Below are 25,236 nucleotides of genomic sequence, written 5' to 3' on the forward strand. Positions count from 1 at the left end.
TGTGTGTGTGTGTGTGTGTGTGTGTGTGTGTGTGTGTGTGTGTGTGTGTGTGTGTGTGTGTGTGTGTGTGTGTGTGTGGCCAGATGGCTCCAGCGTGTGGCGACCAGCCAGAGGAACAGGTGCAGGTCACATGACCAGCCGTTACCACGGAGATGGTGATTGCTCTTGGCGTGAGGATGAAAGGAGAAGGGCCCCAGGGAGAGAGAGGGGGTGAGAGACGTAGAGATGGAGTAGGAGAGAGAGAGCGAGCGAGAGGGAGGGGAGGCAGGCAGGCAGGGAGCAGGGGAGAGGGTGAGAGACACAGGCGCAGTGTAGGAGAGAGAGCAGGCAAGAGACAGGCTGAGAGATCTTGGCACAGAGAAGAGGAGAGAGAGGGCAAGAGAGACAGGCACAGAGTAGCAGAGAAAAGTGAGGAGAGTTGGGAGAACGGGTGAGAGACCTCGGCACGGAGTAGGAGAGAGGGGGTGAGAGGCACAGACTGGGGGACAGAAACACAGAATTGTTATTTGTCATCTTATTATAGTTTGAATGGAAAAACAGTTTTTGGAAATCTTCATTTTGTAACTGCATTCATTTGTAACTGCCTCTGTGTTTGAGCAGTTGTAATGATGATTAATATTGAGAGAGGGTGATTTTTTATTTTTAATTTTTTAAATTTTTCTTTGCCTTTGATATGCGCACATGTACATCATGCCAATAAAGCTCATGGAAATTTAAACTGAGATTGAGAGAGAGGGGAGTGCTGGGTGTCCTCTCGCTCTTGTCTTTGGTGTGTACACAGACAGAGCCTTCTCTCTCTCTCTCTCTCTCTCTCTCTCTCTCTCTCTCTCTCTCTCTCTCTCTCTCTCTCTCTCTCTCTCTCTCTGAGATTAGAGAAAGCCTGAGGGCCTCTCAGCCCCCCCACCCCCCCTCTCTGGGGCCTCTCTTGCTCTCTCTCTGCCCCTCCATCTCTCCTCTTCTACTCTGTGCCTATATCTCTCTCCCTCCGCCCCCTCTTAGTCTTTCATCATATTAACCCCCTGTGTGCCAGAGCCTGGGGCACACTAATGATTTCTAATGGGTAAATCAAACATGGCAACCGCGTGGGACACGTGCACACATTCATGCATGCATACACACATACACATGCTGTGTGTGTGTGTATGCACACATACACATACACACAGATGTATGCCTGGTAGGCTGGCTATGTATTCTCCCATTGTAAAAGATGTGGAAATTTAAGGAATGCTCTTCTGTTGTTTTAAGCTTTTTTTCATCCCCTCCCCCAAAGCAGTAAGAAGGCCGAGTCAGAGGGCGGGGCTAGTGCAACGAAGAAGGATTCCAAGAGGAAGAGAGAGTCATCAATCAGCGATGATGTGGAGGTGAAGTCTCCGCCCCCCTCGCCTGCCGAGGAGGAAGACGATGACGGTGTACAGGTACACAACACGTGCACACATAACACACGTACACACAGGCTTAGTTCCTGTGCCTGGAATGAAGTCACCTGGTTGTTCCCACAACTTGCTCTCAAGTTAGCCAATAAACTAAACGCTTTCAGGCAGCACTCCAGAACCACATAAAATGCACAACATCATGGCTAATTTTTCCAAGAAGGAAAAATGAAATAGCACAATGTGTAAAAACAATCCTGGATCCCCTTAGTGTCACAACCTGTAAAAATACATGCCAGGAGGCGTCCACTGTTTGTGTTGTAAACTGTGCTGTTGACAGCCCAAGCACAGACAGGCTCCACTGCCAAGTCCTCATCACACAACCTTTTTAAAATCGGTTTTTAGCTGCTGGATGATAAAACCTGTTTGATTTCCTATTAATACATTGCCTGTCCAGGTAAATGGATCATCATCCAAATACATTATTAAAAAAAGGATTTTGTGTGCTGTGATTCATTAAGCTGGCATTTTAAACCTGGCATTTTCTGTCACAGTAGTTAACAAAAAGGATCTTATGATGTTGAACCCTCAAAGTGTCTTCATGAAATCCAACTTAAAATTCATTACGTTCGTGTGTAATTAATTTCATTGGTGAGACAGCACATCGTATTAAGCTGCATGAGTCCATGACATTCTTGGGCCCCACCCCATTTTCTTTGCGTGTGAATATTGAGGGAGATAAATTGTACGGAAGTGTAAAGTTTTGAAACGGTTTGTTATGGAAGCACTGTGTTTGATGTGAGACCTTTGCAAAGGCCCCTCAAAGAGATCCATTTTCTACATACAAACACAATTCTTCAGGACATGTATGCATGTGCATGGTGGCATTATGAAGAAATGCTGCTCTCAGATTTGAAAATCACCGTGCTGCCTTTGCCTCCCTTATGCCCTCTCAATCCATACATTGTTTTCATAAATTGCATATATTTTGAGCCAGAGTAAATGGGGAATGATGTCTTCAGCTGGCCAGGAGCTGAGGAGCTAATCAGTAATGGGTAATGTGGTAGACCATTAAGAATAAAGCTGTTACTGACATGACGATGGTCCATTAAATGATAAACGTCTACATTGTTTTCATTTGCGCTCTGCTTCTTGCACGCTTCTTATCTCTGTAATAGTGATCATTTCCTCCTTCAATTGGTAATAGTTTGCCAATTCTCTGCCTTTCTTTCTCTCAGGGTCTAATAGATTGATCACAGCTTATGGTGTTGCGGGTGCAGTTACTTGGCAGGACAGATACATTGTCACTGTATAAATGGACTCTGCATCTGCTAGCTAGCCGATCTGTGAAAGTGTGTGTCTGTGCTGCAAAGAATAGGTTTATCTTGGTAAAGGGAACAACCCCTCTAACCTCAATTTGCATTTTAAGGTTGGCACAGGGTTCAACAGTACAGGCATTTTACTTTCATGTACTCCTGGAAAAATGGGTATTTGGAAATGAGAAATATCAGTGTGTGAAATGAATGAAATGCACACACACACTGCCATAATATGTACCAGGATCAGGAAAGCAACCACTGGTGGCAGCAGTAAGGAAGCTGGCGCACACACACACACACACACACACACACACACACACACACACACAAACTAACAGACAAATGGAAGGGGCAGTACTGACTCAGTTTTTAAAAGCATTCACAAATGAAATGTGAAGTGTCCGCTCATTGTTTACTGGTACAACCCTTCACTTGTAATTTGTAAGTGTACCCCTACATTTGTTTTGGCACTTCCACAAAACAATGTTACAATCAAGCTCTGATGTAGCTGCTCCTGTCTCTTTTAATAAATGGCTGATTAATTTAGGCAGACCATATGCTAACTAAGTAAGCAGTTCATTTTCAAAGGATGAAAGGGTTTTAAAATCTTACAGTCTCAGAGCTATACTTTTGCAGAAGGGCTGCAAAACAATAGCTGAAATACTAACATGTTTCTATCTCTGTCTGTCTCCACCCCACCCATCCGTTCATCAGAAGCGTCGTTCCAGCCGTCAGGTGAAGAGGAAGAGGTACACCGAGGATCTTGAGTTCAGGATATCCGAGGAAGATGACAGTGGCGACGACTCCCCAGCACCCAAATCACCATCCTCTTCATCACAGCAACAGGTCTGTGGAAGCTGTAGTTTGTCTTATGTTGTTTTGGTTACCTCTGCTGTGTATGTAGCCAGGCTTTGAAATCAACACCAGCCAAGCCATTTGAATGTTACTCTTGTATATCCTGTCTTGAAGTTTGCGTCCTCTTGAAAGCAAAATTTAACTTTGATAGAGAAACCTATTCCCATGTGGCAACACGTAACAGGTGTGAGGTTACTAAAAGAACAGAAAAACAGAAAATATGCACCTCAGAAATGGTGAATAGAGAAGGCAGTGAATAATAAAGGTTGGACATTATGCTGCCTCTGCATTGGGCTGAATGCTGGTGGTTTCTCAAGAGGAAATAGTCAGTATTGTCAGGTGTGAGTGTGGTTCAGATTGAGCAAAAGCTGCATGTGTGAAGCTGAACCAAAACATCTTTTTTTAGCTTCTTGTGTTCTGAGTTGAGATTCATAGTCAGTAATGCACAGAATGGATAAAGCACCCAGTCTGAGGTTGCCATGTCATTGCAGGATGTGGCCGAAGCTGAGGGGCCTGTGGTGGAGAAGATCATGGGCATACGCACCACCAAGAAACAGGTGAGACACATGCACACACACATGCACACAAACACACACACAAACTCATAAAAACAGGCTGGCCCGAGTCATGGTTTACGTCATCTGATTAGCCATGGCTCTAAGCAGATTACACACACACACTCCCTCACACACACACTCATGCTCACAGAGCTCGGACAGTGAGTGTCTTTCTGTTAAGAAGCGGAGATGAGTTGTTTTTTTTATTTTTATTTTTATGTGTGTTAGAGCTCTCAGACACACGCTCTTGCGCTCTGAATTTGTGTGTCTAACTGCGTCTTTTCCAGGCTTTGTTTAGACGGCTTGTGCTAAAGAAAGCTCAACACTGAGCCAACACACACACACACACACACGCACGCACGTACACAGCGCCAGCCAACTTTTCCTTTGCTAGCCAGCTGCCAATGGGTTACCCCCACCTACGCACACATACACACACACACATACACGCACAGTTCCATTCACAGAGAGTTGACCCCAGGCTTGGCACACTGCCAAAACCACAGCGCTAGCTACGCCAGACGCCAAGCTAGCGTTTCCTTAGGCTGTGTGTGTGCGTGCGTGTGTGCATGTGTGATTGATGACTCATGGCGTTACAGTAGTAGGAGTGTGGTGGAGGATGTGTGTGTATGAGTGTGTGTGTGTATATGTATTACAGTAGTATTAGTGAATGGAAGAAGATGGTTGCACTTGAAGCAGGTACTATTGAGGGATTTCCCCTTTTTTTAATACACAGATCAAAGTGCATACAGATACTCAAGTAATACACAGGTCCTATTTTGTCTTCCCGTGTTTATTATGTATTGTTCCATTTCCGTAGCAAATTTTGAAGTATTTTTTTTCTACCTGTTCTCAGCGTTAACTCATGTCTACACTGGCCAGTTTACAAATAAATGTGGAATTTATTTAAAATAGCTTGGTTGATATTTTTCTCTCTTGATTATTATTAAATTGTTCATCATAGACTGTCTTACTGCAAATGTTTGGTACTGGCAGCATCACCCCTTGTTTGAGCTAGATGACCATTTAAAAATTGAGTCCCCATTTCAAATTTTTGTAACTTTTTGTCAAAAATAATGTGACATTGTGCTAATCAAATATGCCACCTTAGATTGCAACAAAGCATAGAGATTGACAAGATGTCAGTGAAGCAATGAGCAATTCCAAGCAGCATTTTGACACGTCTGAAACTGGTGTGCAGACTCCTTCTGCATTGTGTTCTCGCTTTTTTTACCTTACAGTCTCTGTATTAACATTTTTCTCACTTTGTCAGCTGGAGTCGGGAGAGGAAGTGGAGGTGGAGGAGTTCTATGTCAAGTTTAAGAGCTTGTGAGTATTTTTTGTCTCTGCCCATTTTTGTATTTCACATTATGACTTGTGCCTAAAAAGTATTGAAATATCTTGAATCCAGTTTGTTGAATGAGTCGTACGTTTTCACCATGTAATGGCTTTGTCTTTATATGTCATCAGTTAAACGGAAAGAAATTAGTTTATTTTGGTGTTTAATTTGATCTTAAATTGGTTCTCTTAGTGTGTGTCCACCCCACACACACACACTCAGAGCTGAGCAGCATACAATCAGATGATGTGTGTCTCCAGGCTACAGACCAGTGTGTGCTGCCTGGCTAATAACGCACTGTGTAATCTAATTGAAGGACCTGCAGACAGTAGGGCTGTTGAATGACAAGCTGGACCACTGTCCATCACTTTGACTGTGAACTGCATGATTTCCATTTCCTTTCCACTGCCTTGCATAATGGCAGGCACTCTTAGGTCTCACATTTTGAAAATATTGTAATTGATTTTTCAGCCCAATGAAACACATTATCCCCTTTTGTTAAGATTACTGATGTACGGCAGTTTCAGCCTGCCGGACATCGCTGGGGTTTAAAGAACGCTTTTGTAGGCTTGTGTGTTGCATTTGCCTGCAAGATTTTATACTGTGTGCTTTTGATAACTGAATGATGTGTTCATTGCTTTTGTGTCTGTGCAGTTCATACCTGCACTGTCGCTGGGCCGACGTGGAGGAGCTGGAGAAGGACAAGAGAATCCATCAGAAAGTCAGGAGGTTTAAGGCCAAGCAGCAACTCAACAGCTTCATTACTGAGGTAAGACCTCAGCCGTACGCTAACATTAACCCCTGACCCTGGTCCTGACCCTAGACTAGAGATTCAAGGCCTTAACACAACTTAGCTGCTTAAACACTGAGGTTAATACGTCTTAGAGTGGGACTGATAAGTTTTGGAGGCTGTTGCTGACAGTAGCTGATATTTTTTGCTGATAGTCAAAATCAGTCTCTCAGATTCCAGTGCTCTCTTTCCCCTCAGAATTTCATTCTTGTCTCGGTGGCACAGCATTTAGCCATGATGATGATGATGATGATAACACTTGGATACTTGTGTTATATGTAATCAAAATGTTTCATTACTGCCAGTTCAGTCTTTACTCTTCTCTTGGACAATCTAGACATTACTGATCATTTAAACAAAAATGATTTGACTGGGTTTTTGACCACTAATAATACTTTTCTTTTAAAGTTGCTGCTACTGTTTAAATTGAGTATATATTATTCTTTTGAAACTGCATGGCATAAAAATTATTCAAACATATTGTTGCGGAATTGAATCAAACTTTCACATTGGAGTCAATTCAGGTTAAGTGTTTTCAGTAGAAATCCAGTATAGTATTAAACAATTCTACTACAAATGTACAATCATTCGAACTGCATCACACATATCAGATAGAAAGACATCACTGACTGGACCAAATTGCATTTCAAATCAAGTCATGTCAGTGAAAAATACTGATCTCACCCTAATATTCTAAATCAACTTTAATTTTAAGATAAATGAGCCACTTGCATTCAAACACATACACATATATTGTCACACAACTCCCTACTAATAACAGCACTAATGACACTCCGCTTTCTGTCCCTCCAGATGGACGATGAGCCTTTTAACCCAGACTACGTGGAGGTGGACCGAGTTCTGGACGTTTCAGAGAGCACAGATGAAAACGGAGAGGTGCTTTCATCTCCTGTCATCTTTCATGTTTTTGAGACACACACGCCATTTCCACACACCCTCACCAATCCTCTTGTTTTTTCCATGTGTGTGCGCATAGACGGTGACCTTGTATCTAGTTAAATGGTGCAGTCTGCCTTATGAAGACTCCACCTGGGAGCTGAAGGCCGACATTGACCAGTCCAAGATAGAGGAATACGAACGCATCGCAGCACGCACACCCAACACTAAGAGAGTGGTAGGTGCCTTGACTGAGGGAGGTGTGTAAGAGGGGGGAAACTGTAGAGAGAAAACTGTTGTACATGAGCCTAACTGAATGAATGTTACATCCATAAGTTAGTATTCTTGAACATTTGTAGAGTGTTGTCTGTCTCCTAGACTCCTTAAAACCGTTTGGAAAGAAAGTGTGTGTGTGTGTGTGTGTGTGTGTGTGTGTGTGTGTGTGTGTGTGTGTGTGTGTGTGTGTGTGTGTGTGTGTGTGTGTGTGTGTGTGTGTGTGTGTGTGTGTGTGTGTGTGTGTGTGTGTGTGTGTGTGTTGGCCTGCCGCCTGCTCCTTCCTCCTCCAGATTTACAGCTCCCTTAACTGCTCTCTGCTGGGCCACGTTCCTGTGGTCTCACACACGCACACACTCAAACACACACACACTCCCATACGCACACACGCCCTGCTCCTGTGGCCAGGCCAAACCACTAACAGTGTGTTTAATGCTGAACAGAAGCAGCTGACTGGCTGTGGTCTCTCACTCATCACTCCTCTCTCTCTCTTCCTCTCTCTCTTCCTCTCTCTTCCCACTTTTTCTCTCCTCAAGGACCATGTTAGAAATAGACCATCATACTTGGGAAATATTTGGAAGCAGTTTTATTTTTAAAATATTTTATGACACTTCTAATCCTTCTAGTCATATTGATTTCTTTGCCCAGCCGCAAGTGCCTTCTGAAGGCAAAATTTCGCAGAAACCCTGGAAACGCTGTCGAGGGATATTACAGCAATGTGAACATGAACACTGGAAGCAGGGTTTAAGTTTGGGTCTAAATATTTCCGCAGGTCTTTGCTAAGTATAAAAAACATGTTAAAATGAATTATGTAAATGTAAAGCCATAAAGTACAGAAATGTCTTTTCTCAAATTCAGTTCCTCTGAAAGCAAGTTTCCCCTGAAACTTGCATATACCTTGTGGTCTAAATGCTGACTGTTGACATTTTGAGGCAACATGGTAAATTACATACCCCAGCCTAAAGCCTGCTGTGATGTTTTCTGTTTGGTTCCTCTGTGGACTTGCATTTGATGGTGACCCTGCTGTTGTATGAAACTCCAGATAATAATGTATGTGTGTGTGTGTGTGTGTGTGTGTAGGAACGCCCTCCTACTGCCGATTGGCAGAAGTCGGAGAGCTCCAGGGAATACAGGAACGGCAACGCACTCAGGGAGTACCAGCTAGAAGGGCTGAACTGGCTATCCTTCAACTGGTACAACAAGTAAGTCAGCTTTGCTCATCATATTAGTATTACAGCTCTCAACTAAAACATGCAAATGCATCTCATTAAGGACATGTGGGCATAGTCTACAAAATGAGGCCTTTGGCTGGTTCTGTCTACTTAAAGTGCATGACACCCATGCAAGAATTCTACGTATGGATTCTACAAAAATGAGATTTGGATAGAGGTAAATTGCGCACATGAAGGCAGTGCCTCTTTAGGCACTGAACATAAACAAATTAACAGAGGAAGCGTTTCGACTGGTGACAAAAGCAAACACATACATGTCCAATCAGAGCAGCCTATAAATGCAAGGATTTGTGGTAGCTGAAGTCTTGTATTCTGTGACTGCTGTAACTGTGAGTTTGCATGTATACTTAGGGCACTTTTCCGGCACTGGCTCTCCTTACCATACTTTGACATAACCGTCCTGCATTTGGGGAGTGATAAAGTGCTACTTAGTAGGTGTGCATGTGATTCAGTCACTTGTGTTTTTATGGTCTACAAATCCCAGTCTTCAGCGTGCCCAGTGGCCATGGAATCTCTGGAATACCATAGAAGTTTGTGAGGTATATTCCAGAGTTGGAAAAACTCAAGGACTTTCCTCAGTTTGTCCAGGAAGGCTGGGGAATATCAGGCAGTTTCCAAATGGGCCACTTTACAGGAATTTAGTGGAATGTATTTTCCGACCTGGTTCACGCATTTTTCGCCTTCAATGGTTTTCAGCCCAACTGGAGTGGAAACCAGGCTGTTCACCCCATTAAAAAAACAACATTAATAAACCAGGAGGGAAGAACATTTTTAGGTCATGGAAGTGTATCAACTTGGTTATAGAGAGTTGTGGAAATATAATGGAATTTTACATCAGGACCATAGGAGGAACCCTCCATTTTGCTCTGCAGTCTGTTTCTGGCACACTGAAAGCCAAATGGCTTTTTTGAACTGAAATTTCTAAAATGCCAGTCCTACTCAGTGCATCTTCCTTCTTCTCACATCCTCCTGTAGACGTAACTGTATCTTGGCTGATGAGATGGGCCTGGGGAAGACCATCCAGTCCATAACATTCCTCTATGAGATCTACATGAAGGGCATTGAGGGGCCATTCCTGGTCATTGCCCCGCTCTCCACCATCCCCAACTGGGAAAGAGAGTTCAGGACCTGGACCGAACTCAATGTGGTGGTCTACCACGGCAGCCAGGCCAGCCGCAAGACCATCCAGGCCTATGAGATGTACTATAGAGACGCACAGGTAGGCTGACTGACACAAGGATATTCAGTTGTTCTCATGTCACTGACCCACTTTTAACAGCTCTTGTCCCAGGAACCATATGAAAAAAATTTAGTTTTTAATTAAGTGTTGAATTGTTTACACTATAAGTAAGGAGATACTGGTGGTGAGAGTGAACTTTGATTAGGCACAGTATTTCAACATTTTTCATATCTTGTAAGTGCATTGAATTGCAGTAAAATTAAATTTTCTACAGACACATGTGTTCTCACATTAGGAACCAATAAAATATGTCTTAAAATGTCCAAACATTAGCTTGGTCCTAGCCTGTCTAAAGCTGCACAAACAACAAGCATATGGCTCCAACCTCCCCTTAACTATAATAGTAATGAAGCGACTCCTTGACAAATCAATTGGCAAAGCCATATGAGAATTCACTAGGAATCACTGCACAAACAAAATAAACATTGATCACACACCAGTTAAACTACTACCAGTCTTTTCGTTGCGTAAGGGCATGAATCAAAGAGCTCATTTGCCAAAATGTCAGTGCATTTCATTAGCTTCATACAGTGACTTACCATGGAAGTGAACAGAAAGAGCAATAAAGCCTTGAACATGTATTACCCAAATGAATTGTTAGCTTAGACCAGTGGCTTAGAAAGTGAGGTTTGGGGACCCCCATGGGTCTTCCAGGGGGTCTTCAGCAAAATGAAGAATAGTTTAATATCACTTAAGTTTAATTCACTAGAAATTGTTAGAATGCAGAAAATGTATGAGAGATCATTTTCTTCCATCTGGTTTAATCACACCACAATTTCAGTGTTCAAGTACGACATAGGCAGTTTAATCATTTGAAACCTGCACAGATTCTCTTGATTTCTTTCAGTTAACACAGGGGGGAAAAGGCAGTTATCAAATTAGCAACAATCGTCTAAAATTAGAAAAAAATCACTAGAAAATGATCTAAAAATACCACGTAATTACCAGAAAATTAGCTAAAAGAAAAAAGAAGCAAAAAGAAACTATAATAATACAATTATTAATTACAGTTTATATTGAAACATCAGATCAGTGATGAGTTGTGGTTTCTTGGTCAAAATGGGGAAATTTGATAGAAAAAGTTTGCAAACAGGTGTTAGACTAACCCTAATTCTAACCATGCCCAACACTACACCTGTGTGGTACTGTGTATGTATATGAGAGGTGTCTCAGGAACAAGGCTGAATATGAATGCTCCTGACTCAACACAGATCACACCCGTTACAGTGCTCCTCACTCTGTGTGAAAGATAAGTGGGAGGGGGGTAAAGACAGCAACCATCCAGTCAGCAGTCAGCAAATATGAGTTCCTCCTTTGCAAAGGGAGATCTTGAGCCATCCGGGGCTGGGCAAGGCTCCTCTGCTGCATAAGCTCTTTAAGGTCCTCTAGCTGTAAGCCATATACTGTAAGCCCTTATTGTAGAATGCACATCCCTGGGTACTAAGCTACATACTGTAACCCATGTCACAGTGAGCCCGCAAGGAAAATAAGCTGTAGTAGCAGTGTCCTAACTAGGTGCTCGCTCTTAATCCAGGCTGAGGTAATCCTCAAGGTCACTGTGGAGGGATGTTCTGTTCTTTTCTTACACTTAGCCCACTTCACTACATGCACAATAAAGGCAGAGCAGATAAAAGCAACCTTAATAAGCATTGTAGGACACTTCCTGGTCTACAAAGAAAATTGCTTCTGTGTTCAAGATGGCTGACAGAGGTTGTTGTTTTTTGTTTTTTTTTTAAGAAGCAAAGGTGTTCTGTTATCATCTTCATCTGGTTCAACTCAGTATATTTAGTCTGTGGGAAACACATGGATACCTGGCCTACCAGTCTGGTTATTTGAGCTGAAACTCACCCAATTCGTGTACCAGAACTCTGTTCTACTAAAAAGAGAAAGTAACCAGTTGCTGAAATAAACACATTGTGCAGAAGATGGGTTGTATTATATTGCCCTGTTTCTCAAGTAACTTTGAAAAACTCTTCACTTACTCTTCTGGCCTAATTTGTAAAACTGTTCTTCTCAATGTGTCTCCTGACCCACAGGGTACATAATAAAGAAGCCAGTGATGACGAGGTTTGAGACTGTTCTTACTGACCCTCTTTCTTGTTCCCGCTCTCCCCCTCTAACCCCCCCAGGGTAAGATAATAAAGGGAGCCTATCGTTTCCATGCTGTGATAACGACCTTTGAGATGATTCTGACAGACTGTCCGGAGCTTCGTAATGTTCCATGGCGCTGTGTGGTAATAGATGAAGCTCACCGACTCAAAAACAGGAATTGCAAACTACTGGAGGGACTCAAGATGATGGACATGGTGAGTGTTAGTTGTGTATAGAGAAATATTTGTCTAAAAACAGGTCAAATTCCATTACATCAAACCAAAAATACTAAATTTAGTTTTTCTTTTGAGATTGAGAAATTTTGAAATTCTCCAACAAAGTTGTGATATTTGTGTGTAATATTTGTGTTTTCACACTTTGTTGCTAAAGATTCTTGTGCCTAATTTATAGGACACAGTCAAGTGGGAGACTAACCATGTCTTCACTCCTCTCCTCCTTCAGGAACACAAGGTTCTGTTAACAGGGACTCCCCTCCAGAACACAGTGGAGGAGCTCTTCAGCCTGCTTAACTTCCTGGAGCCTGACCGATTCCCCTCTGAACAAACCTTCATGACTGAGTTTGGAGACCTCAAGACCGAAGAACAGGTAATTTCATAACTTACTAAGTGCTGGAAGCAAGAGGAACGTTTGTAGGAAAGCAGTGAGGTGCACAGACATGGGAGCTGGTTTGAAGACTTCAAGGCAGCAGTGTAAATGCATCCATTAGCAGGCATGCCGTGACAAGACATTAATTATCCTATGACTTAAGCATCTAATATGGTTCATGTTCATGGTTCTAACTTCCCATGGTCCACAGTGGTGAATATAGAGACCTGGTCAACAGACAAGTTATATTGTTATTTGGTCTCAGGTCCAGAAACTGCAGGGCATTCTGAAGCCCATGATGTTGAGGAGACTGAAGGAGGACGTGGAGAAGAACCTGGCTCCTAAGGAAGAGACCATCATCGAGGTAGGACTATCGCTTCACATGGTTTCAGGGTTTCCCATACTTTCTCATATTTTCTGCAATACTTAGTCTTGGCTTGGCACACCGTACTGGACAGAACAATGTCAGGGGCTCCTCAGTGGTTCACAGCCTTAGTGGCAAACCCCGTCTTACTCTTTCTAATGACGATAAACTGTCAATCAAGTTTGAAATGAAATGACTTTTGAAATATTGCAAAAACGAATCTGCAAATTGGGTGCATTTCTATCAGCTGATGAATAGCTAGTCTTCTCACTGTAGCCCACATCCACAAGGTCTTTCAAAAATTGATTGGTATCAGGCAAATGGTTATTTTCTGTCAGTTAATGTTGGCTGAATTTCATGCTGCCTGAAGATGAAAATGAAGAAATCACCAGGCAGTATTCTAATGTGCCAGTTAATGGCCATACCAAACACAACAGGGTCAACATGGGAGAAACGTTGCTACAATTTGTTAGAGGTCATGGTGGGCCAATATTTTACAGACAAATATTGTGATGTTATTTTCCATTTGATTAGATGACTTTAATCGTGCCTTTGGGGAAATTGGGTCATTGTTGCAGCATGGAACTCACCTGATATTCAGACTGAATGGCCATTTCATTTTCAACTTCATTACTCTATTTGAAATTGCTCTAAGTTTTACAGGTTTTAAAAACTTGGTGCTGTGGAAAGCTGTGCCAAATTCTGAGTCCCCTGACACTGGTTTATTCTATAACTAACCACAAAATTGCTTTTTGTGAATGCTGATTGGTCTGAACATATTTTTATTTAGTGAAACCATCGTTAATGGAGCAATTCAAAGCCTGAATCTGAAAATTGATATAGGGCTGGTGCCAGACAGGATACTGATGAAATAATTAATAATTAAAGTAACAACATTTTGTGAATAACACCACAAATAGAGATATTATGTTATTTATTCAGCAAATGTTTTCATTGTGGTTTATGGCATAAATTGTTAATTGACAGTATTTTTCTGCATCAAGCAAGTGCACACATTTTGAGCTCAAAATAATATAATTAAAAATGTAATCTACATCTAGCCCTGTTAATCTGGTACATTAGAAATACATTATAAGAATAAAAGCACTTGGATGTAAACACAGATTGTTTGTCTTACAACAGTAAGACAACAGTATTGTGTCATCAGTTAGATGTATATCAGTGTGATATGCCGTTAAAATGAGGACAGAATCTAGTGATGGAATACTGAAAGGAAAAACACAGCTCTAATCATCCTTGTTTGTTAGGTGGAGCTGACCAACATCCAGAAGAAATACTATCGGGCCATTCTGGAGAAGAATTTCTCCTTCTTGTCTAAAGGAGGTGCAGGAGGAAGTGGTGGAGGAGGAGCCAACGTCCCCAACCTCCTTAATACTATGATGGAGCTGAGGAAATGCTGCAACCATCCCTACCTCATCAATGGTACACACACACCCTCCAAGAGTCTGGTTTTACATTACAGTGTTAAGATTCTACAATTGAAAATTTCAAAACTCTGAATTACAGGAGCAGAGGAGAAGATCGTGGAGGAGTTCAGGGACTCCCATGGTGGTGGGGCTGACATGCCCGACTTTGCCCTCCAGGCCATGATCCAGGCCGCTGGAAAGCTGGTGCTGATCGACAAGCTGCTGCCCAAACTGAAGGCCGGTGGCCACCGAGTTCTGGTGTTCAGTCAGATGGTCCGCTGTCTAGACATCCTGGAGGACTACCTCATCCAGAGACGGTGAGCATCGAAGATCAGGTCATCTGCAGTTCCTGATGAGCCTGACAGTATCTTCGATTATATTGTCTGAACTGAGCACTTGGAAGATAACATACAGCATTTCAAGACTGATATTCAGTTTTAGTTGTCTTGAAATGCATGTATATTATTTGTGCTGTGTTTTTTTTCTGGTGACGTAAGACAATCTTTTTGCATTATATTTTTTAGTTTTCACTAACAAGACTATTGAATTTTTTTTTTTAATTTATTTATTTTGCTGGTGGTGTCTGAACCAAACAAACACATTTTCTTACATCTGGAAAATACAATTTGTAGGGCAAGGCATCTCTGTAGCAACAAAATACTTAATTTACAACTATGTTTTGTCACACATTTCACTTTTATTAAAAAATTGCTGCTCCTTGGCCATTTCTTCTTTATTCTTATTTTTTATTCAGCCCTAACTTAATATTTTGGTGACATTTCTACCCATGCTAGTTTGAAGTCATCACATTATATTTTTAACTCTGGTAGGCTAGAAAGTAGCTGACTGGTTACAGAAACCTCATGAAAGATGGCATTTTGGTGCTCAAAAATTTACCCAGTATTGAGTTGGTGGTGATTAGATGTATCACTTGACATTTTTTGGCACAGTGAAGCGACTGAAAACAATTAACCAACACAAAGATATGGGTGATCAGTGGGTTCCTGCTTCTAGGACTTCAGTGGAACGGTTGAGGTTTTTTTTTATGGCAGTAAATTATTATGTTAGTTACAGTTACACAGTTACAGCTGATACTGGTGATTAACCTGCCCTTCCTCTCTCTGTGTGTCCAGCTATCCTTACGAGCGTATAGACGGCAGAGTGCGTGGTAACCTGCGGCAAGCGGCCATCGACCGATTCTCCAGACCAGACTCGGATCGCTTCGTCTTCCTTCTGTGCACGAGGGCCGGGGGCCTCGGCATCAACTTGACCGCTGCAGATACCTGCATCATTTTTGACTCTGACTGGAACCCTCAGAATGACCTGCAGGTACCAGCTGCAGGATGCCAAGCCTGCACAGTTGATCTGTATCACATCAGCTTTTAAGCAAGCGAGACACAATCCCTCGCAGCTCCAGGGCTTCTGCTCGGCAGGCGACCCTGACCTCTGACCTCCTAAGAGCAAAGAGGATTTCACTACAGGAAGCAACAAAGGATCACATTCTTAGTACATTTAAATGTCAGCAGTTAGGTCTCCTAACCCCTGCTGAGGGCATGTCTGTCCAATGGGGAAGCGGAAACTGGCCTAGAGGTTTGGCTGTTGGCTAAATTTGATCTGCACTTAGCTCTGCTTCATCGGACCATATCAACAGTGTTGTGCATAAGCCTCACATCTCCAGCAGAATATGTTAGTGTGGGTCAGTGGAAAGGATATCTGTCAGAGTGTATTGAACAGTAAAAGATGTTTATTAATATTTCCTCCATCCTTTTACTAGGCCCAGGCCAGGTGTCATCGTATTGGTCAGTCCAAGGCGGTGAAGATCTACCGCCTGATCACCAGGAACAGCTACGAGAGGGAGATGTTTGACAAGGCCAGTCTGAAGCTGGGGTTGGACAAGGCCGTTCTCCAGAGCATGAGTGGCCGAGAGAACGCCAACAACGGGGTGAGACACAGCTCGCCCATAGAAGCCAGAATTCACACTAGTGGTTGTGAATCTCCATAGGAAATGTTACACAAGTAGCTAGTGTTAATCTACATACTGAGCACACATTTATATGGTTTGTTACATTTTGCATTCCATATAGCAATGGATATAAATGTTTTACAACAACAACCCCCAAATGTATCCTCACTAGACTGCAAGTCCCAATTTGATAGAATGTTTTCCCCAAGAAAACCCCCATATTGGTAGTCCTAACTTGCCTGACTATGAATGCGGAGCCAGAGGAAAAATGGGTCACTCTCTGAATGTTATTCAACATAGATGCACATTTTAATAGTGGCAGAGCATTCATTAGTATCTATTAGTAGCCAATAGTGTGTCCCCTATGAACAAAACTCAGTCTTGTACATTTGTAGTGAGTGAAGTAATAGTGAAATCAAACAATATATTGTTTGGCTTTTTTCGGTAAATCCCCCCCAAGGATCCCTGAGTGTTCCTAGAGGGTTCTGCTGACAACTTTTATAAAAACACAAAAAGCAGAATGCTCAACAGTAATATCCCTGTGTTTTCAGCCTCTGTCGTTGTAGTCAGGAAGTCAAACTTGTGTATTTTCCATGTGTGGTCCAGGTCCAGCAGCTGTCCAAGAAGGAGATCGAGGACCTGCTGAGGAAGGGAGCATACGGAGCGCTGATGGACGAGGAGGACGAGGGCTCAAAGTTCTGCGAGGAGGACATCGACCAGATCCTCCAGAGGCGAACCCAAACCATCACTATAGAGTCAGAGGGCAAGGGCTCTACCTTCGCTAAGGTAAAATTACACTTTGTTTTGTTGTCACACTGAACTTGGATCTCAGTGTTTTCACAGCACTTAATGCATGTGTAGCTTATCCCAAGCTACACCAAAATGTTATTTTTGAACCAGAGAGTAATTGCCATTGCTTTTCTCTCTGCAGGCTAGTTTTGTTGCAGCGGGTAACAGGACAGACATTTCTCTGGAGGATCCTGACTTCTGGCAGAAATGGGCTAAGAAGGCCGAACTGGATCTGGACGCTATCAATGGGCGGGTAGGACACACATATACATGCACAAACACACATACATACAGTGAAATCAGAAAGTATTCAGACCCTCTTCACTTTTTTCACTTTTATTATGTTGCAGCCTGATGCTTCAATCGTTTAAATTCATTTTTTCTCATTAATCTACACTCAGTACCCCATAATGCCAAAGTGAAAACAGAATTGTAGAAATTTTTGTAAAATTATTAAAAAGAAAAAACTGAAATATCACATTGACATAAGTATTCAGACCCTTTACTTGGTACCAAGTTGAAGCACCTTTGGCAGCAATTACAGCCTCGAATCTTTTTGGGTATGATGCAACAAGCTTTGCTCACCTGGATTGGGGGATTTTCTTCCATTCCTCTTTGAAAATCCTCTGGAGCTCGTTCAGGTTGGATGGGGACTGTCAGTGGACAGCCATTTTCAGGTCTCTCCAGAGATGCTGGATAGGGTTCAAGTCAGGGCTCTGGCTGGGCCACTCTAGGACATTCACAGAGTTGTCCTTAAGCCACTCCTGTGTCGTCTTGACTGGGTGCTTAGGGTCACTGTCGTGTTGGAAAGTGAACCTTCAGCCCAGTCTGAGGTCCTGAACGCTGTGGAACAGGTTTTCATTGAGGATATCTCTGTACGTTGCTCCATTCAGCTTTCCCTCAACCCTGACCAGTCTCCCAGTCCCTGCTGCTGAAAAACAGCCCCACAGCCTGATGCTGCCACCACCATGCTTCACTGTTGGGATGGTACTGGGCAGGTGATGAGCAGTGCCTGCTTTCCTCCAGACATAACGTTTGGAATTGAGGCCAAACACTTCAATCTTGGTTTCATCAGACCAGAGAATCTTGTTTCTCACAGTCTGAGAGTCCTTCAGGTTCTTTTTTGCAAACTCCAAGTGGGCCTTCATGTGTTTTGCACTGACGAGAGGCTTCTGTCTCGCCACTATGCCTTAAGGCCCAGATCAGTTGAGGATCCACAAAGGATCCCTGGAGCTCAGTCAGAGTGACCATGAGGTTCTTAGCAACTTTCTTACTAAGGCCCTCCTCCCATGATTGCTCAGTTTGGCCGGGCGACCAGCTCTTGGAAGAGTCCTGGTTGTGCCAAACTTCTTCCATTTGAGAATGATGGAGGTCGCTGTGCTCTTGGGAACCTTCAGTGCAGCAGAATTTTTTGTAGCCTTCCTCAGATCTGTGCCTTGAAGCAATCCTGTCTCTGAGCTCTGCAGGCAGTTCCTTTGACCTCGCCTGGCTTGGTTTTTGCTCTGATATGCATTGTCAGCTGTGAGGCTTTCCATAAAGAGGTGTGTGCCTTTCCAAATCATGTCCAATCGATTTAATTTACCACAGGTGGACTCTAATCAAGGTGTAGAAACATCTTCGCAACCATCAAGAGAAATGGGAGGCACCTGAGCTAAATTTCAAGTGTTGTTGCAAAGGGTGTTTTCACTTTGGCATTATGGGGTACTGATTGTAGATTAATGAGAGAAAAAATTAATTTAAACAATTGAAGCATCACGCTGCAACATAACAAAAGTGAAAAAAGTGAAGGGGTTTGAATACTTTCTGAATCCACTGAATACACATTCAAATGTATGCCCAGGTACAATGTACTCGGAATACATACATAGCACAAGTATATATTTGTGTAGTATTCATGCATACACCCTTAAAACTATATACACACCCTGCATATGGTCTCTCTCACACACACACACATACATACACATACCTTGGAGGTGTCCTCCTCATGAACAGGCTAATAGCAGTGGTAATTAGTCAACACTGTCATCTCAGGCTAGGACAGTCAGAGTAAGACACACTGCAAGGGAGACAGAGGGAATGATGGGGGAAAAGGGGGGAGGGTAGAGACAGAAAGGGAGAAATTAAAATTGACTGTTGGGAATCTCCTCTTTCCCTTAATTACCCATGTTTCCTTGCTCTCGTGTGTGTGTGTGTGTGTGTGTGTGTGTGTGTGTGTGTGTGTGTGTGTGTGTGTGTGTGTGTGAGAGAGAGAGAGAGTAAGCTGCCTAGCTCCACTTAACAGAGCACAGATGCCTGGAGGGTACAGAGATATCACTTAGACTAGTGTACACATACACACACACACAAAACTCATGCACAATCACTGCCGTTGTACACACACCCAGCGCTCTACTCAGGCATTCTTATCATTTTCCTTTCTTTTTTTCCATTTTTCTCCTTCCTCATTTGTGTTTTTTTCCCCTTCAGTTTTTTCTTCTCGCTCTCACTTTTGGAGGGCCCTCGAATGGAACACTTAATCCAGCTGCATGAGCGTGAACACACACATAATCTGTCTCACACACACACTCTCTCTCCACTTGAGCTGGCCCCCTGGGATTTCTTATTGTGTGATGTTAAAATGGAAATGACTGTAGCACTCTGTGATAATTGTGGAACTAACTACTGCCCTGTTTTAGCATATTAACATGAGTGAAAGGAAAAAAACAAATTAATTGAATAAAAATGTAATTCATTAGACAGCATAATTAATGCCAGTTTATGTTCGAGCTGGGCAGTGGTTTTCTCAGCAACGGGAATGAAACGCAGGGGCAAATAGTTTCCATATGTTCACAGGGTCCCCACTTGTCATAGGATTTCTGAAATATCACAAAATATTGCAAGGTGTATTCCTGGCTTCAAGCGCAGTGTCAGAAGTTTCCTCCTCCTGTGTGTGACTTGACTGGTGTTCAAGTGCTTGGAAATATCGGTTAACCATAGCAATCTGAAGAAAAAAAAATAGCTACAAACCTCAGTGTGTGTAACATTATTACAGTTGATAAGTATTCAAGAGTTGCTTCTTATATCAGCAGCAGAATGAAGACAGCCCATCAGGTAGGCTATATCTGTCTGCATTAGTAACGGCTCCAGGGTTGGTCGGAAAGAAATACAAAAAAACAGGTGTATTTAACATGTGAAAAGAAAATAGATGTTCCCCCATCTGTGCACCGTTTTGGTTGTCATGGAACATCATGAACGTCAGAACGGGGAAACTCAAGCACCATCGATGTTTGCCACATTCTGACCAATTCTGATAAATTCAGCATGTAACATGAAATATACTGTGATATTGCCCCAAAAATGACCCAGTTTATCAATTTAACCTCTTACGTTACACTACAGTTAATTGGAAGAGTTCATCATTAATGAGGATGCCATTGTGATTAATAGAGAGAGTGAATCTAGTCAAGTGACCATGTGATGTCAAATATGTTGTCAGAACACACTGGTGATTGATACGCCCAGGATCAGGAAGCAGACGCGCCACTACAGCAGTGTCAAAGAGGACGAAATGCTGGAGTTCTCAGAGCTGGAGAGTGATGCAGACGAACCGAGCAAGCCGCTGTCCAAACCACGGCGGCCCCAGGACAGAGCCCAGGGCTACCCCCGATCTGAGTGTTTCAGAGTGGAGAAGAACCTGCTGGTCTATGGGTGAGGAGTGTGTGTGTGTGTGTGTGTGTGTGTGTGTCTTAGGAGGGGCTTGTGTTTCAATTCAGGAAGTGGAATTTCTTTCAAATCCACAAACTGAAAAATGCAGATGTGCTTACCTTAGTGCATTGTAAACAAACAACACCATATCAAAAGCAGTTATCCGCTCCTCATTTTCTTACCAAATGAATCACCATGAAGAAAATAAAGAATGAATACTTACCTTTTTAACTGCCTGAATTGGGAAAAAAAATATATTTTTAGAGATCCAGCCCCAAATTTTATCCCACCTATATTTACATGCACAAAGTATCTAAATGTTTAGGAAGTGGAAAGAACATCCAGATAATGCAGGTGGAATTAAAATCTTCATCTACCTTATATAAATACAGATGGGTTGGAAGTGGATATAGGTGTGGTTGTATACCAAGGAAATAATACTCACATCAGTCAGCTTATTTATAGTGTGGGTGTGACTGCATGAGTTAATGCATGCAGCCTCACACATGGAGTGATTTAGTAGACACAGCAATCTGTGCACTCACACACAGCCACTAATCAATACCGTCTCCTTGCACACTTGCACACACATTCGCAAAGCATGCTTATTCATGTGCACACATAGACAATAAAGTGACCTTGCACTTAGAGAGACCTGAAAGGCAATTGTGCATTACGCAGTATCGCTCATACACACACACACACACACACACAGATCACATGCAAACGCCTAGTGTACAGCATCTCTCATACACACACACACACACAGTTCAAAAGGGAGTTCCCTTTGCAAATTGTACATGTCCAAATTCCTGCTGTGTATTCCAAATGTCCCCTTTATGTCATTTTGAGTTGCTGATACCAATGAAAATGGATCCTTATTCTGGAGATGGACAAAATAAAATTTTAAGTCTTGCTGAATCAAAAACGTAAGGACAGGAAGTTGTAGGAACTGTAGTATTGGGATTCTATAATTATTTTTTTGTAAGTGTTTTGATTCAGTAAGTGATTTTGGACAAAGTTAAGGGCTTTAATTAAATAGGCAAATAAAAATAAAAGATAAGTATAAATTAAAATGAAATAAACAAAAGGATTTCACATACTATATGATTGTGTCTTCTGCATATTTTGGTACAACTAATGTATTGTAATTGTGTTGAATTAATTTGATCGTAATTGTAATTTTTTTTTTATTATTTTTATTTATTTAAATTCAGGGCAAAATATTGGCAGTGTCAGCATGGCAATATAAAAATAATCAAAAAAAAAAAAACATTTTAATTGAACCCCCTCCCCACAGTCCCTACAAAAGTATTTGTTTTAAAGTAAATACTTTCAGCTGCTCTGGGCATGCAGTGGGACAAAGTCACAAGCTATTTTTCCTCAGCTCCAAACCTAAACATCTTCCTGGGCTGAATAACAATCCATAAAGCCTCAGACATAGCCTCATGTACAATGTACGACACACACAGGCAAATGGGCACACTTAACACAGATAGTCATCGGTGGATCAGCCTGTCCATTTTCCTGGCTGACTTGGTGCGTGTGTGTGTGAGTGTGTGAGAGAGTGTGAGAAAGAACAGTGGTGCTAGTGAGATGTCAGCATTGTTATTGTTACAGTCTAGTCTCATGGCCTGGGGCTGTAGGACACAAAAACACACTGTCTGACTTGGCCTGTCCTCCCTATTCATCGCTCATGTTGTCTATTCCCATCATCCATCTCTCTCTCTTTCTCTGTCCCACCCTCTCTTTCAGCCCATCCACTGTTTACCCTGCCTAGGATCATTCAGACAAAATAAGACTCAATCACATGGCAAATACTGACCGGTTCAGTGAAAATTTGTAAGGAGCAGTGGAAAAAAAAATTCAAGTTGAGATCAAGGCGCTCTGACATGATCAAAACTGACCCTCAAATTGGGCTTGAGGGACACTGCACTCTGTAGGGTTGTGTGGGGGGGACTGTGACCCATTAACACACACACACATGCGCGCCCACACACACACGGATGCTAGGGTGGCGCTAGTTATGGTGACAGCAATAGTTAAGTGAGCAGAGTTGACTCTCAAACTATTGCTCTCAAAGTTTGAGAGCGAGATACTCTGGTATACAGACAAACACATGCATGCGCACACCAGTGGAGTGTGGGCTGCATGACAGCATGATGTGCTGTTTCATGTGTGCTCAAGAACAACCAAGGTCATGTATGCCATGATAGCTTTTTCATTTTCTGGACACTAAGTTTGACTCTCAGTAAGTCCAGGACCCCCACTTGAAATCATTTTGACGCTTTGTGTTTTGTGTCTCTTTTTCTATTTTGTGTATTTTTGTGTCCTGGTAACATCTAGTGAATTAATGCTTTCAAACTTGAACAAATTCTTAGCTTTTTTTTTTCTCCAAACTTTTAGATCAGAAATTGTTTAGTTGCCATGTGTATGAGTGCAATTATTCAGTCCCACAATGTTCTGAATTTTTTTCAAATTCCATACTTATCTTTTCCTTCTTTAAAAAAAAAAAAAAAAAACGATTGAAGGCGATTAATTGAGTTGAGTGGACAGAGGAAACAATAAAAAAGTGCAGTTGTGTTGTTCAGTGTTATCACTCCTTGCACGATTTCTAGTTTGTTTTATTTCTAGCAGCTTTCTATGTCATCCTTATTTACAAACTCTGAAGGGATCTATATAGCGCCCACTATTGCGGTATTTTCATAACAGTTCAAATTGTGCCTATGCTTTTATTTTAAAGAAAAAAGCAGAGTAAACGTCTTACTTCTTTGAGCTCCAGCTTCGTTTCTGCCATAGCGACAGTTTTGAATAGTGAAGCCTTTATTATGTATTAAATGTTGTTGGAAGCGGCGTATGCTCACGGTCTCCTTGTATTTCTTTTCAGTTGGGGAAGGTGGAGTGACATCCTGTCCCATGGTCGTTTCAAGCGCCCCCTACGGGAGGTTGATGTGGAAACCATCTGTCGTGCCCTACTGGCTTACTGCCTACTGCATTACCGTGGCGACGAAAATATCAAAGGTTTCATCTGGGACTTGATTGCCCCGAGCGAGGATGGGACAACCAAGACACTGACCAACCACTCTGGTAAAATACACTTACATAACATACTCCTTACTGAAAGATCAAAACACTGGCTCAACACTTAGATACCTGAACACGCACACTGCTGGTGATAAGTCAGTATAAAACTTAATTTCTCTTATGGCACTTTGGGAGCCATAAGAGATCATGTCTTTAACCACGAGCCATCAGTAGACACTAGTTGTCCAGTGAAATACCAACTTTAGATCATACGACATGGACAGCAGACTGGAGCTCCCTGGAAAAATCAGAAGATGTAAAGCCTAGATATTCAGTCACATGTAAGATGAAGATATGGATAAATTATCCCATAAAATTGTGGGTACAATTTCCCTGAAAGTGCTCTTCTTGACCCTTCTCTCCAGGTCTCTCGACCCCAGTACCTCGAGGCAGGAAGGGGAAGAAGGGGAAGCCCCCGCCCCCACCTCCCCAAACCCCACGAGCTGATTGGCTGACCAGCTGCAACCCAGACCAATTACTGCAGGAGGACAGCTACAAGAGACACCTGAAACATCACTGTAACAAGTAGGGCTCACACGCACATACCTGAAAGAGTGGAGAATCACTTTTAAGAGCAGCACTTAAATATATATGAAGTTTATGTTTCCATGGATACCAAATCCACATGGACACTGGAGATTTAAGGATTTAAAACCAGGGTATCTAAACCATCAGGCATGCCACTATTTTCTGAGACCTGCCACCTTAAACTCAGCAGGACATCAGCTGATCCACCACCCACCCTCTCCCTCTCTCTCCCTCTCTCTTTCACTCTCTCTCTCTCACTCTCTCTCTCTCTCACACACACACACACACATACTCACTTGCTCTCTGGTCAGCTTTTTCCTCTTTCTTGCCCTCCAGACTAAATTCCAAGTTGTTTTTTTTTCTCCTTCTTGAGGGGGGGAAAGTGGTTGCGTGTCTGGCCGTGTGCCAGGCCAGGTGCTAGGCAGGCAGACCTGTTGGAAGTGGGTGAAAGACACACACCCACAAACACACATATACAAGCATGCACTCACGCACACATGAACACCCCCCACACACGCGCACACACTTGGGGGTGATTATGTGGTGCCATCTGCTAGGCTGGAGCACAGCGCTGTGTGGCTAATCAGGCCTGGCACATTGATGGATGAGCACACACAGCCTGCCAACAAACACACACACACTGCAACTTGCGATGCCATTGATGCACAAACATACACACACACACACACACACAAAGCAGAATGAGTTGCAAACAACTGACTGAGTGTATACCCCTCCCCCTCCTGACTGGCTTTCCAAACTTTCCCTCTTCCCTCCCGTCATCGACATGCTCTTCCCTTTCCATTCTTCTCCTCTCTACTC

General features: G+C 42.6%; 1 protein-coding gene across 1 annotated transcript in view; it reads left to right on the forward strand.

The window, feature by feature from the left end:
• The window catches only part of chd7 (chromodomain helicase DNA binding protein 7), a 93,242-nt gene that overhangs the window by 33,337 nt on the left and 34,669 nt on the right, over window positions 1–25,236 (forward strand). The window contains exons 5-25 of the mRNA XM_030073930.1: window positions 1,274–1,418; window positions 3,407–3,538; window positions 4,039–4,104; window positions 5,378–5,433; window positions 6,098–6,212; window positions 7,047–7,130; window positions 7,231–7,368; window positions 8,484–8,605; window positions 9,611–9,854; window positions 12,005–12,181; window positions 12,429–12,572; window positions 12,838–12,936; window positions 14,205–14,379; window positions 14,464–14,680; window positions 15,497–15,692; window positions 16,138–16,305; window positions 16,933–17,112; window positions 17,258–17,368; window positions 20,594–20,805; window positions 23,690–23,889; window positions 24,252–24,411. Coding sequence (XP_029929790.1) covers window positions 1,274–1,418; window positions 3,407–3,538; window positions 4,039–4,104; window positions 5,378–5,433; window positions 6,098–6,212; window positions 7,047–7,130; window positions 7,231–7,368; window positions 8,484–8,605; window positions 9,611–9,854; window positions 12,005–12,181; window positions 12,429–12,572; window positions 12,838–12,936; window positions 14,205–14,379; window positions 14,464–14,680; window positions 15,497–15,692; window positions 16,138–16,305; window positions 16,933–17,112; window positions 17,258–17,368; window positions 20,594–20,805; window positions 23,690–23,889; window positions 24,252–24,411 — 3,141 coding nt within the window. The remainder of the gene's footprint in view (window positions 1–1,273; window positions 1,419–3,406; window positions 3,539–4,038; window positions 4,105–5,377; window positions 5,434–6,097; window positions 6,213–7,046; window positions 7,131–7,230; window positions 7,369–8,483; window positions 8,606–9,610; window positions 9,855–12,004; window positions 12,182–12,428; window positions 12,573–12,837; window positions 12,937–14,204; window positions 14,380–14,463; window positions 14,681–15,496; window positions 15,693–16,137; window positions 16,306–16,932; window positions 17,113–17,257; window positions 17,369–20,593; window positions 20,806–23,689; window positions 23,890–24,251; window positions 24,412–25,236) is intronic.

This window comes from Myripristis murdjan, chromosome 17 (assembly GCF_902150065.1).
Source record: "Myripristis murdjan chromosome 17, fMyrMur1.1, whole genome shotgun sequence".
In the NCBI taxonomy this organism is placed as follows: Eukaryota; Metazoa; Chordata; class Actinopteri; order Holocentriformes; family Holocentridae; genus Myripristis; species Myripristis murdjan.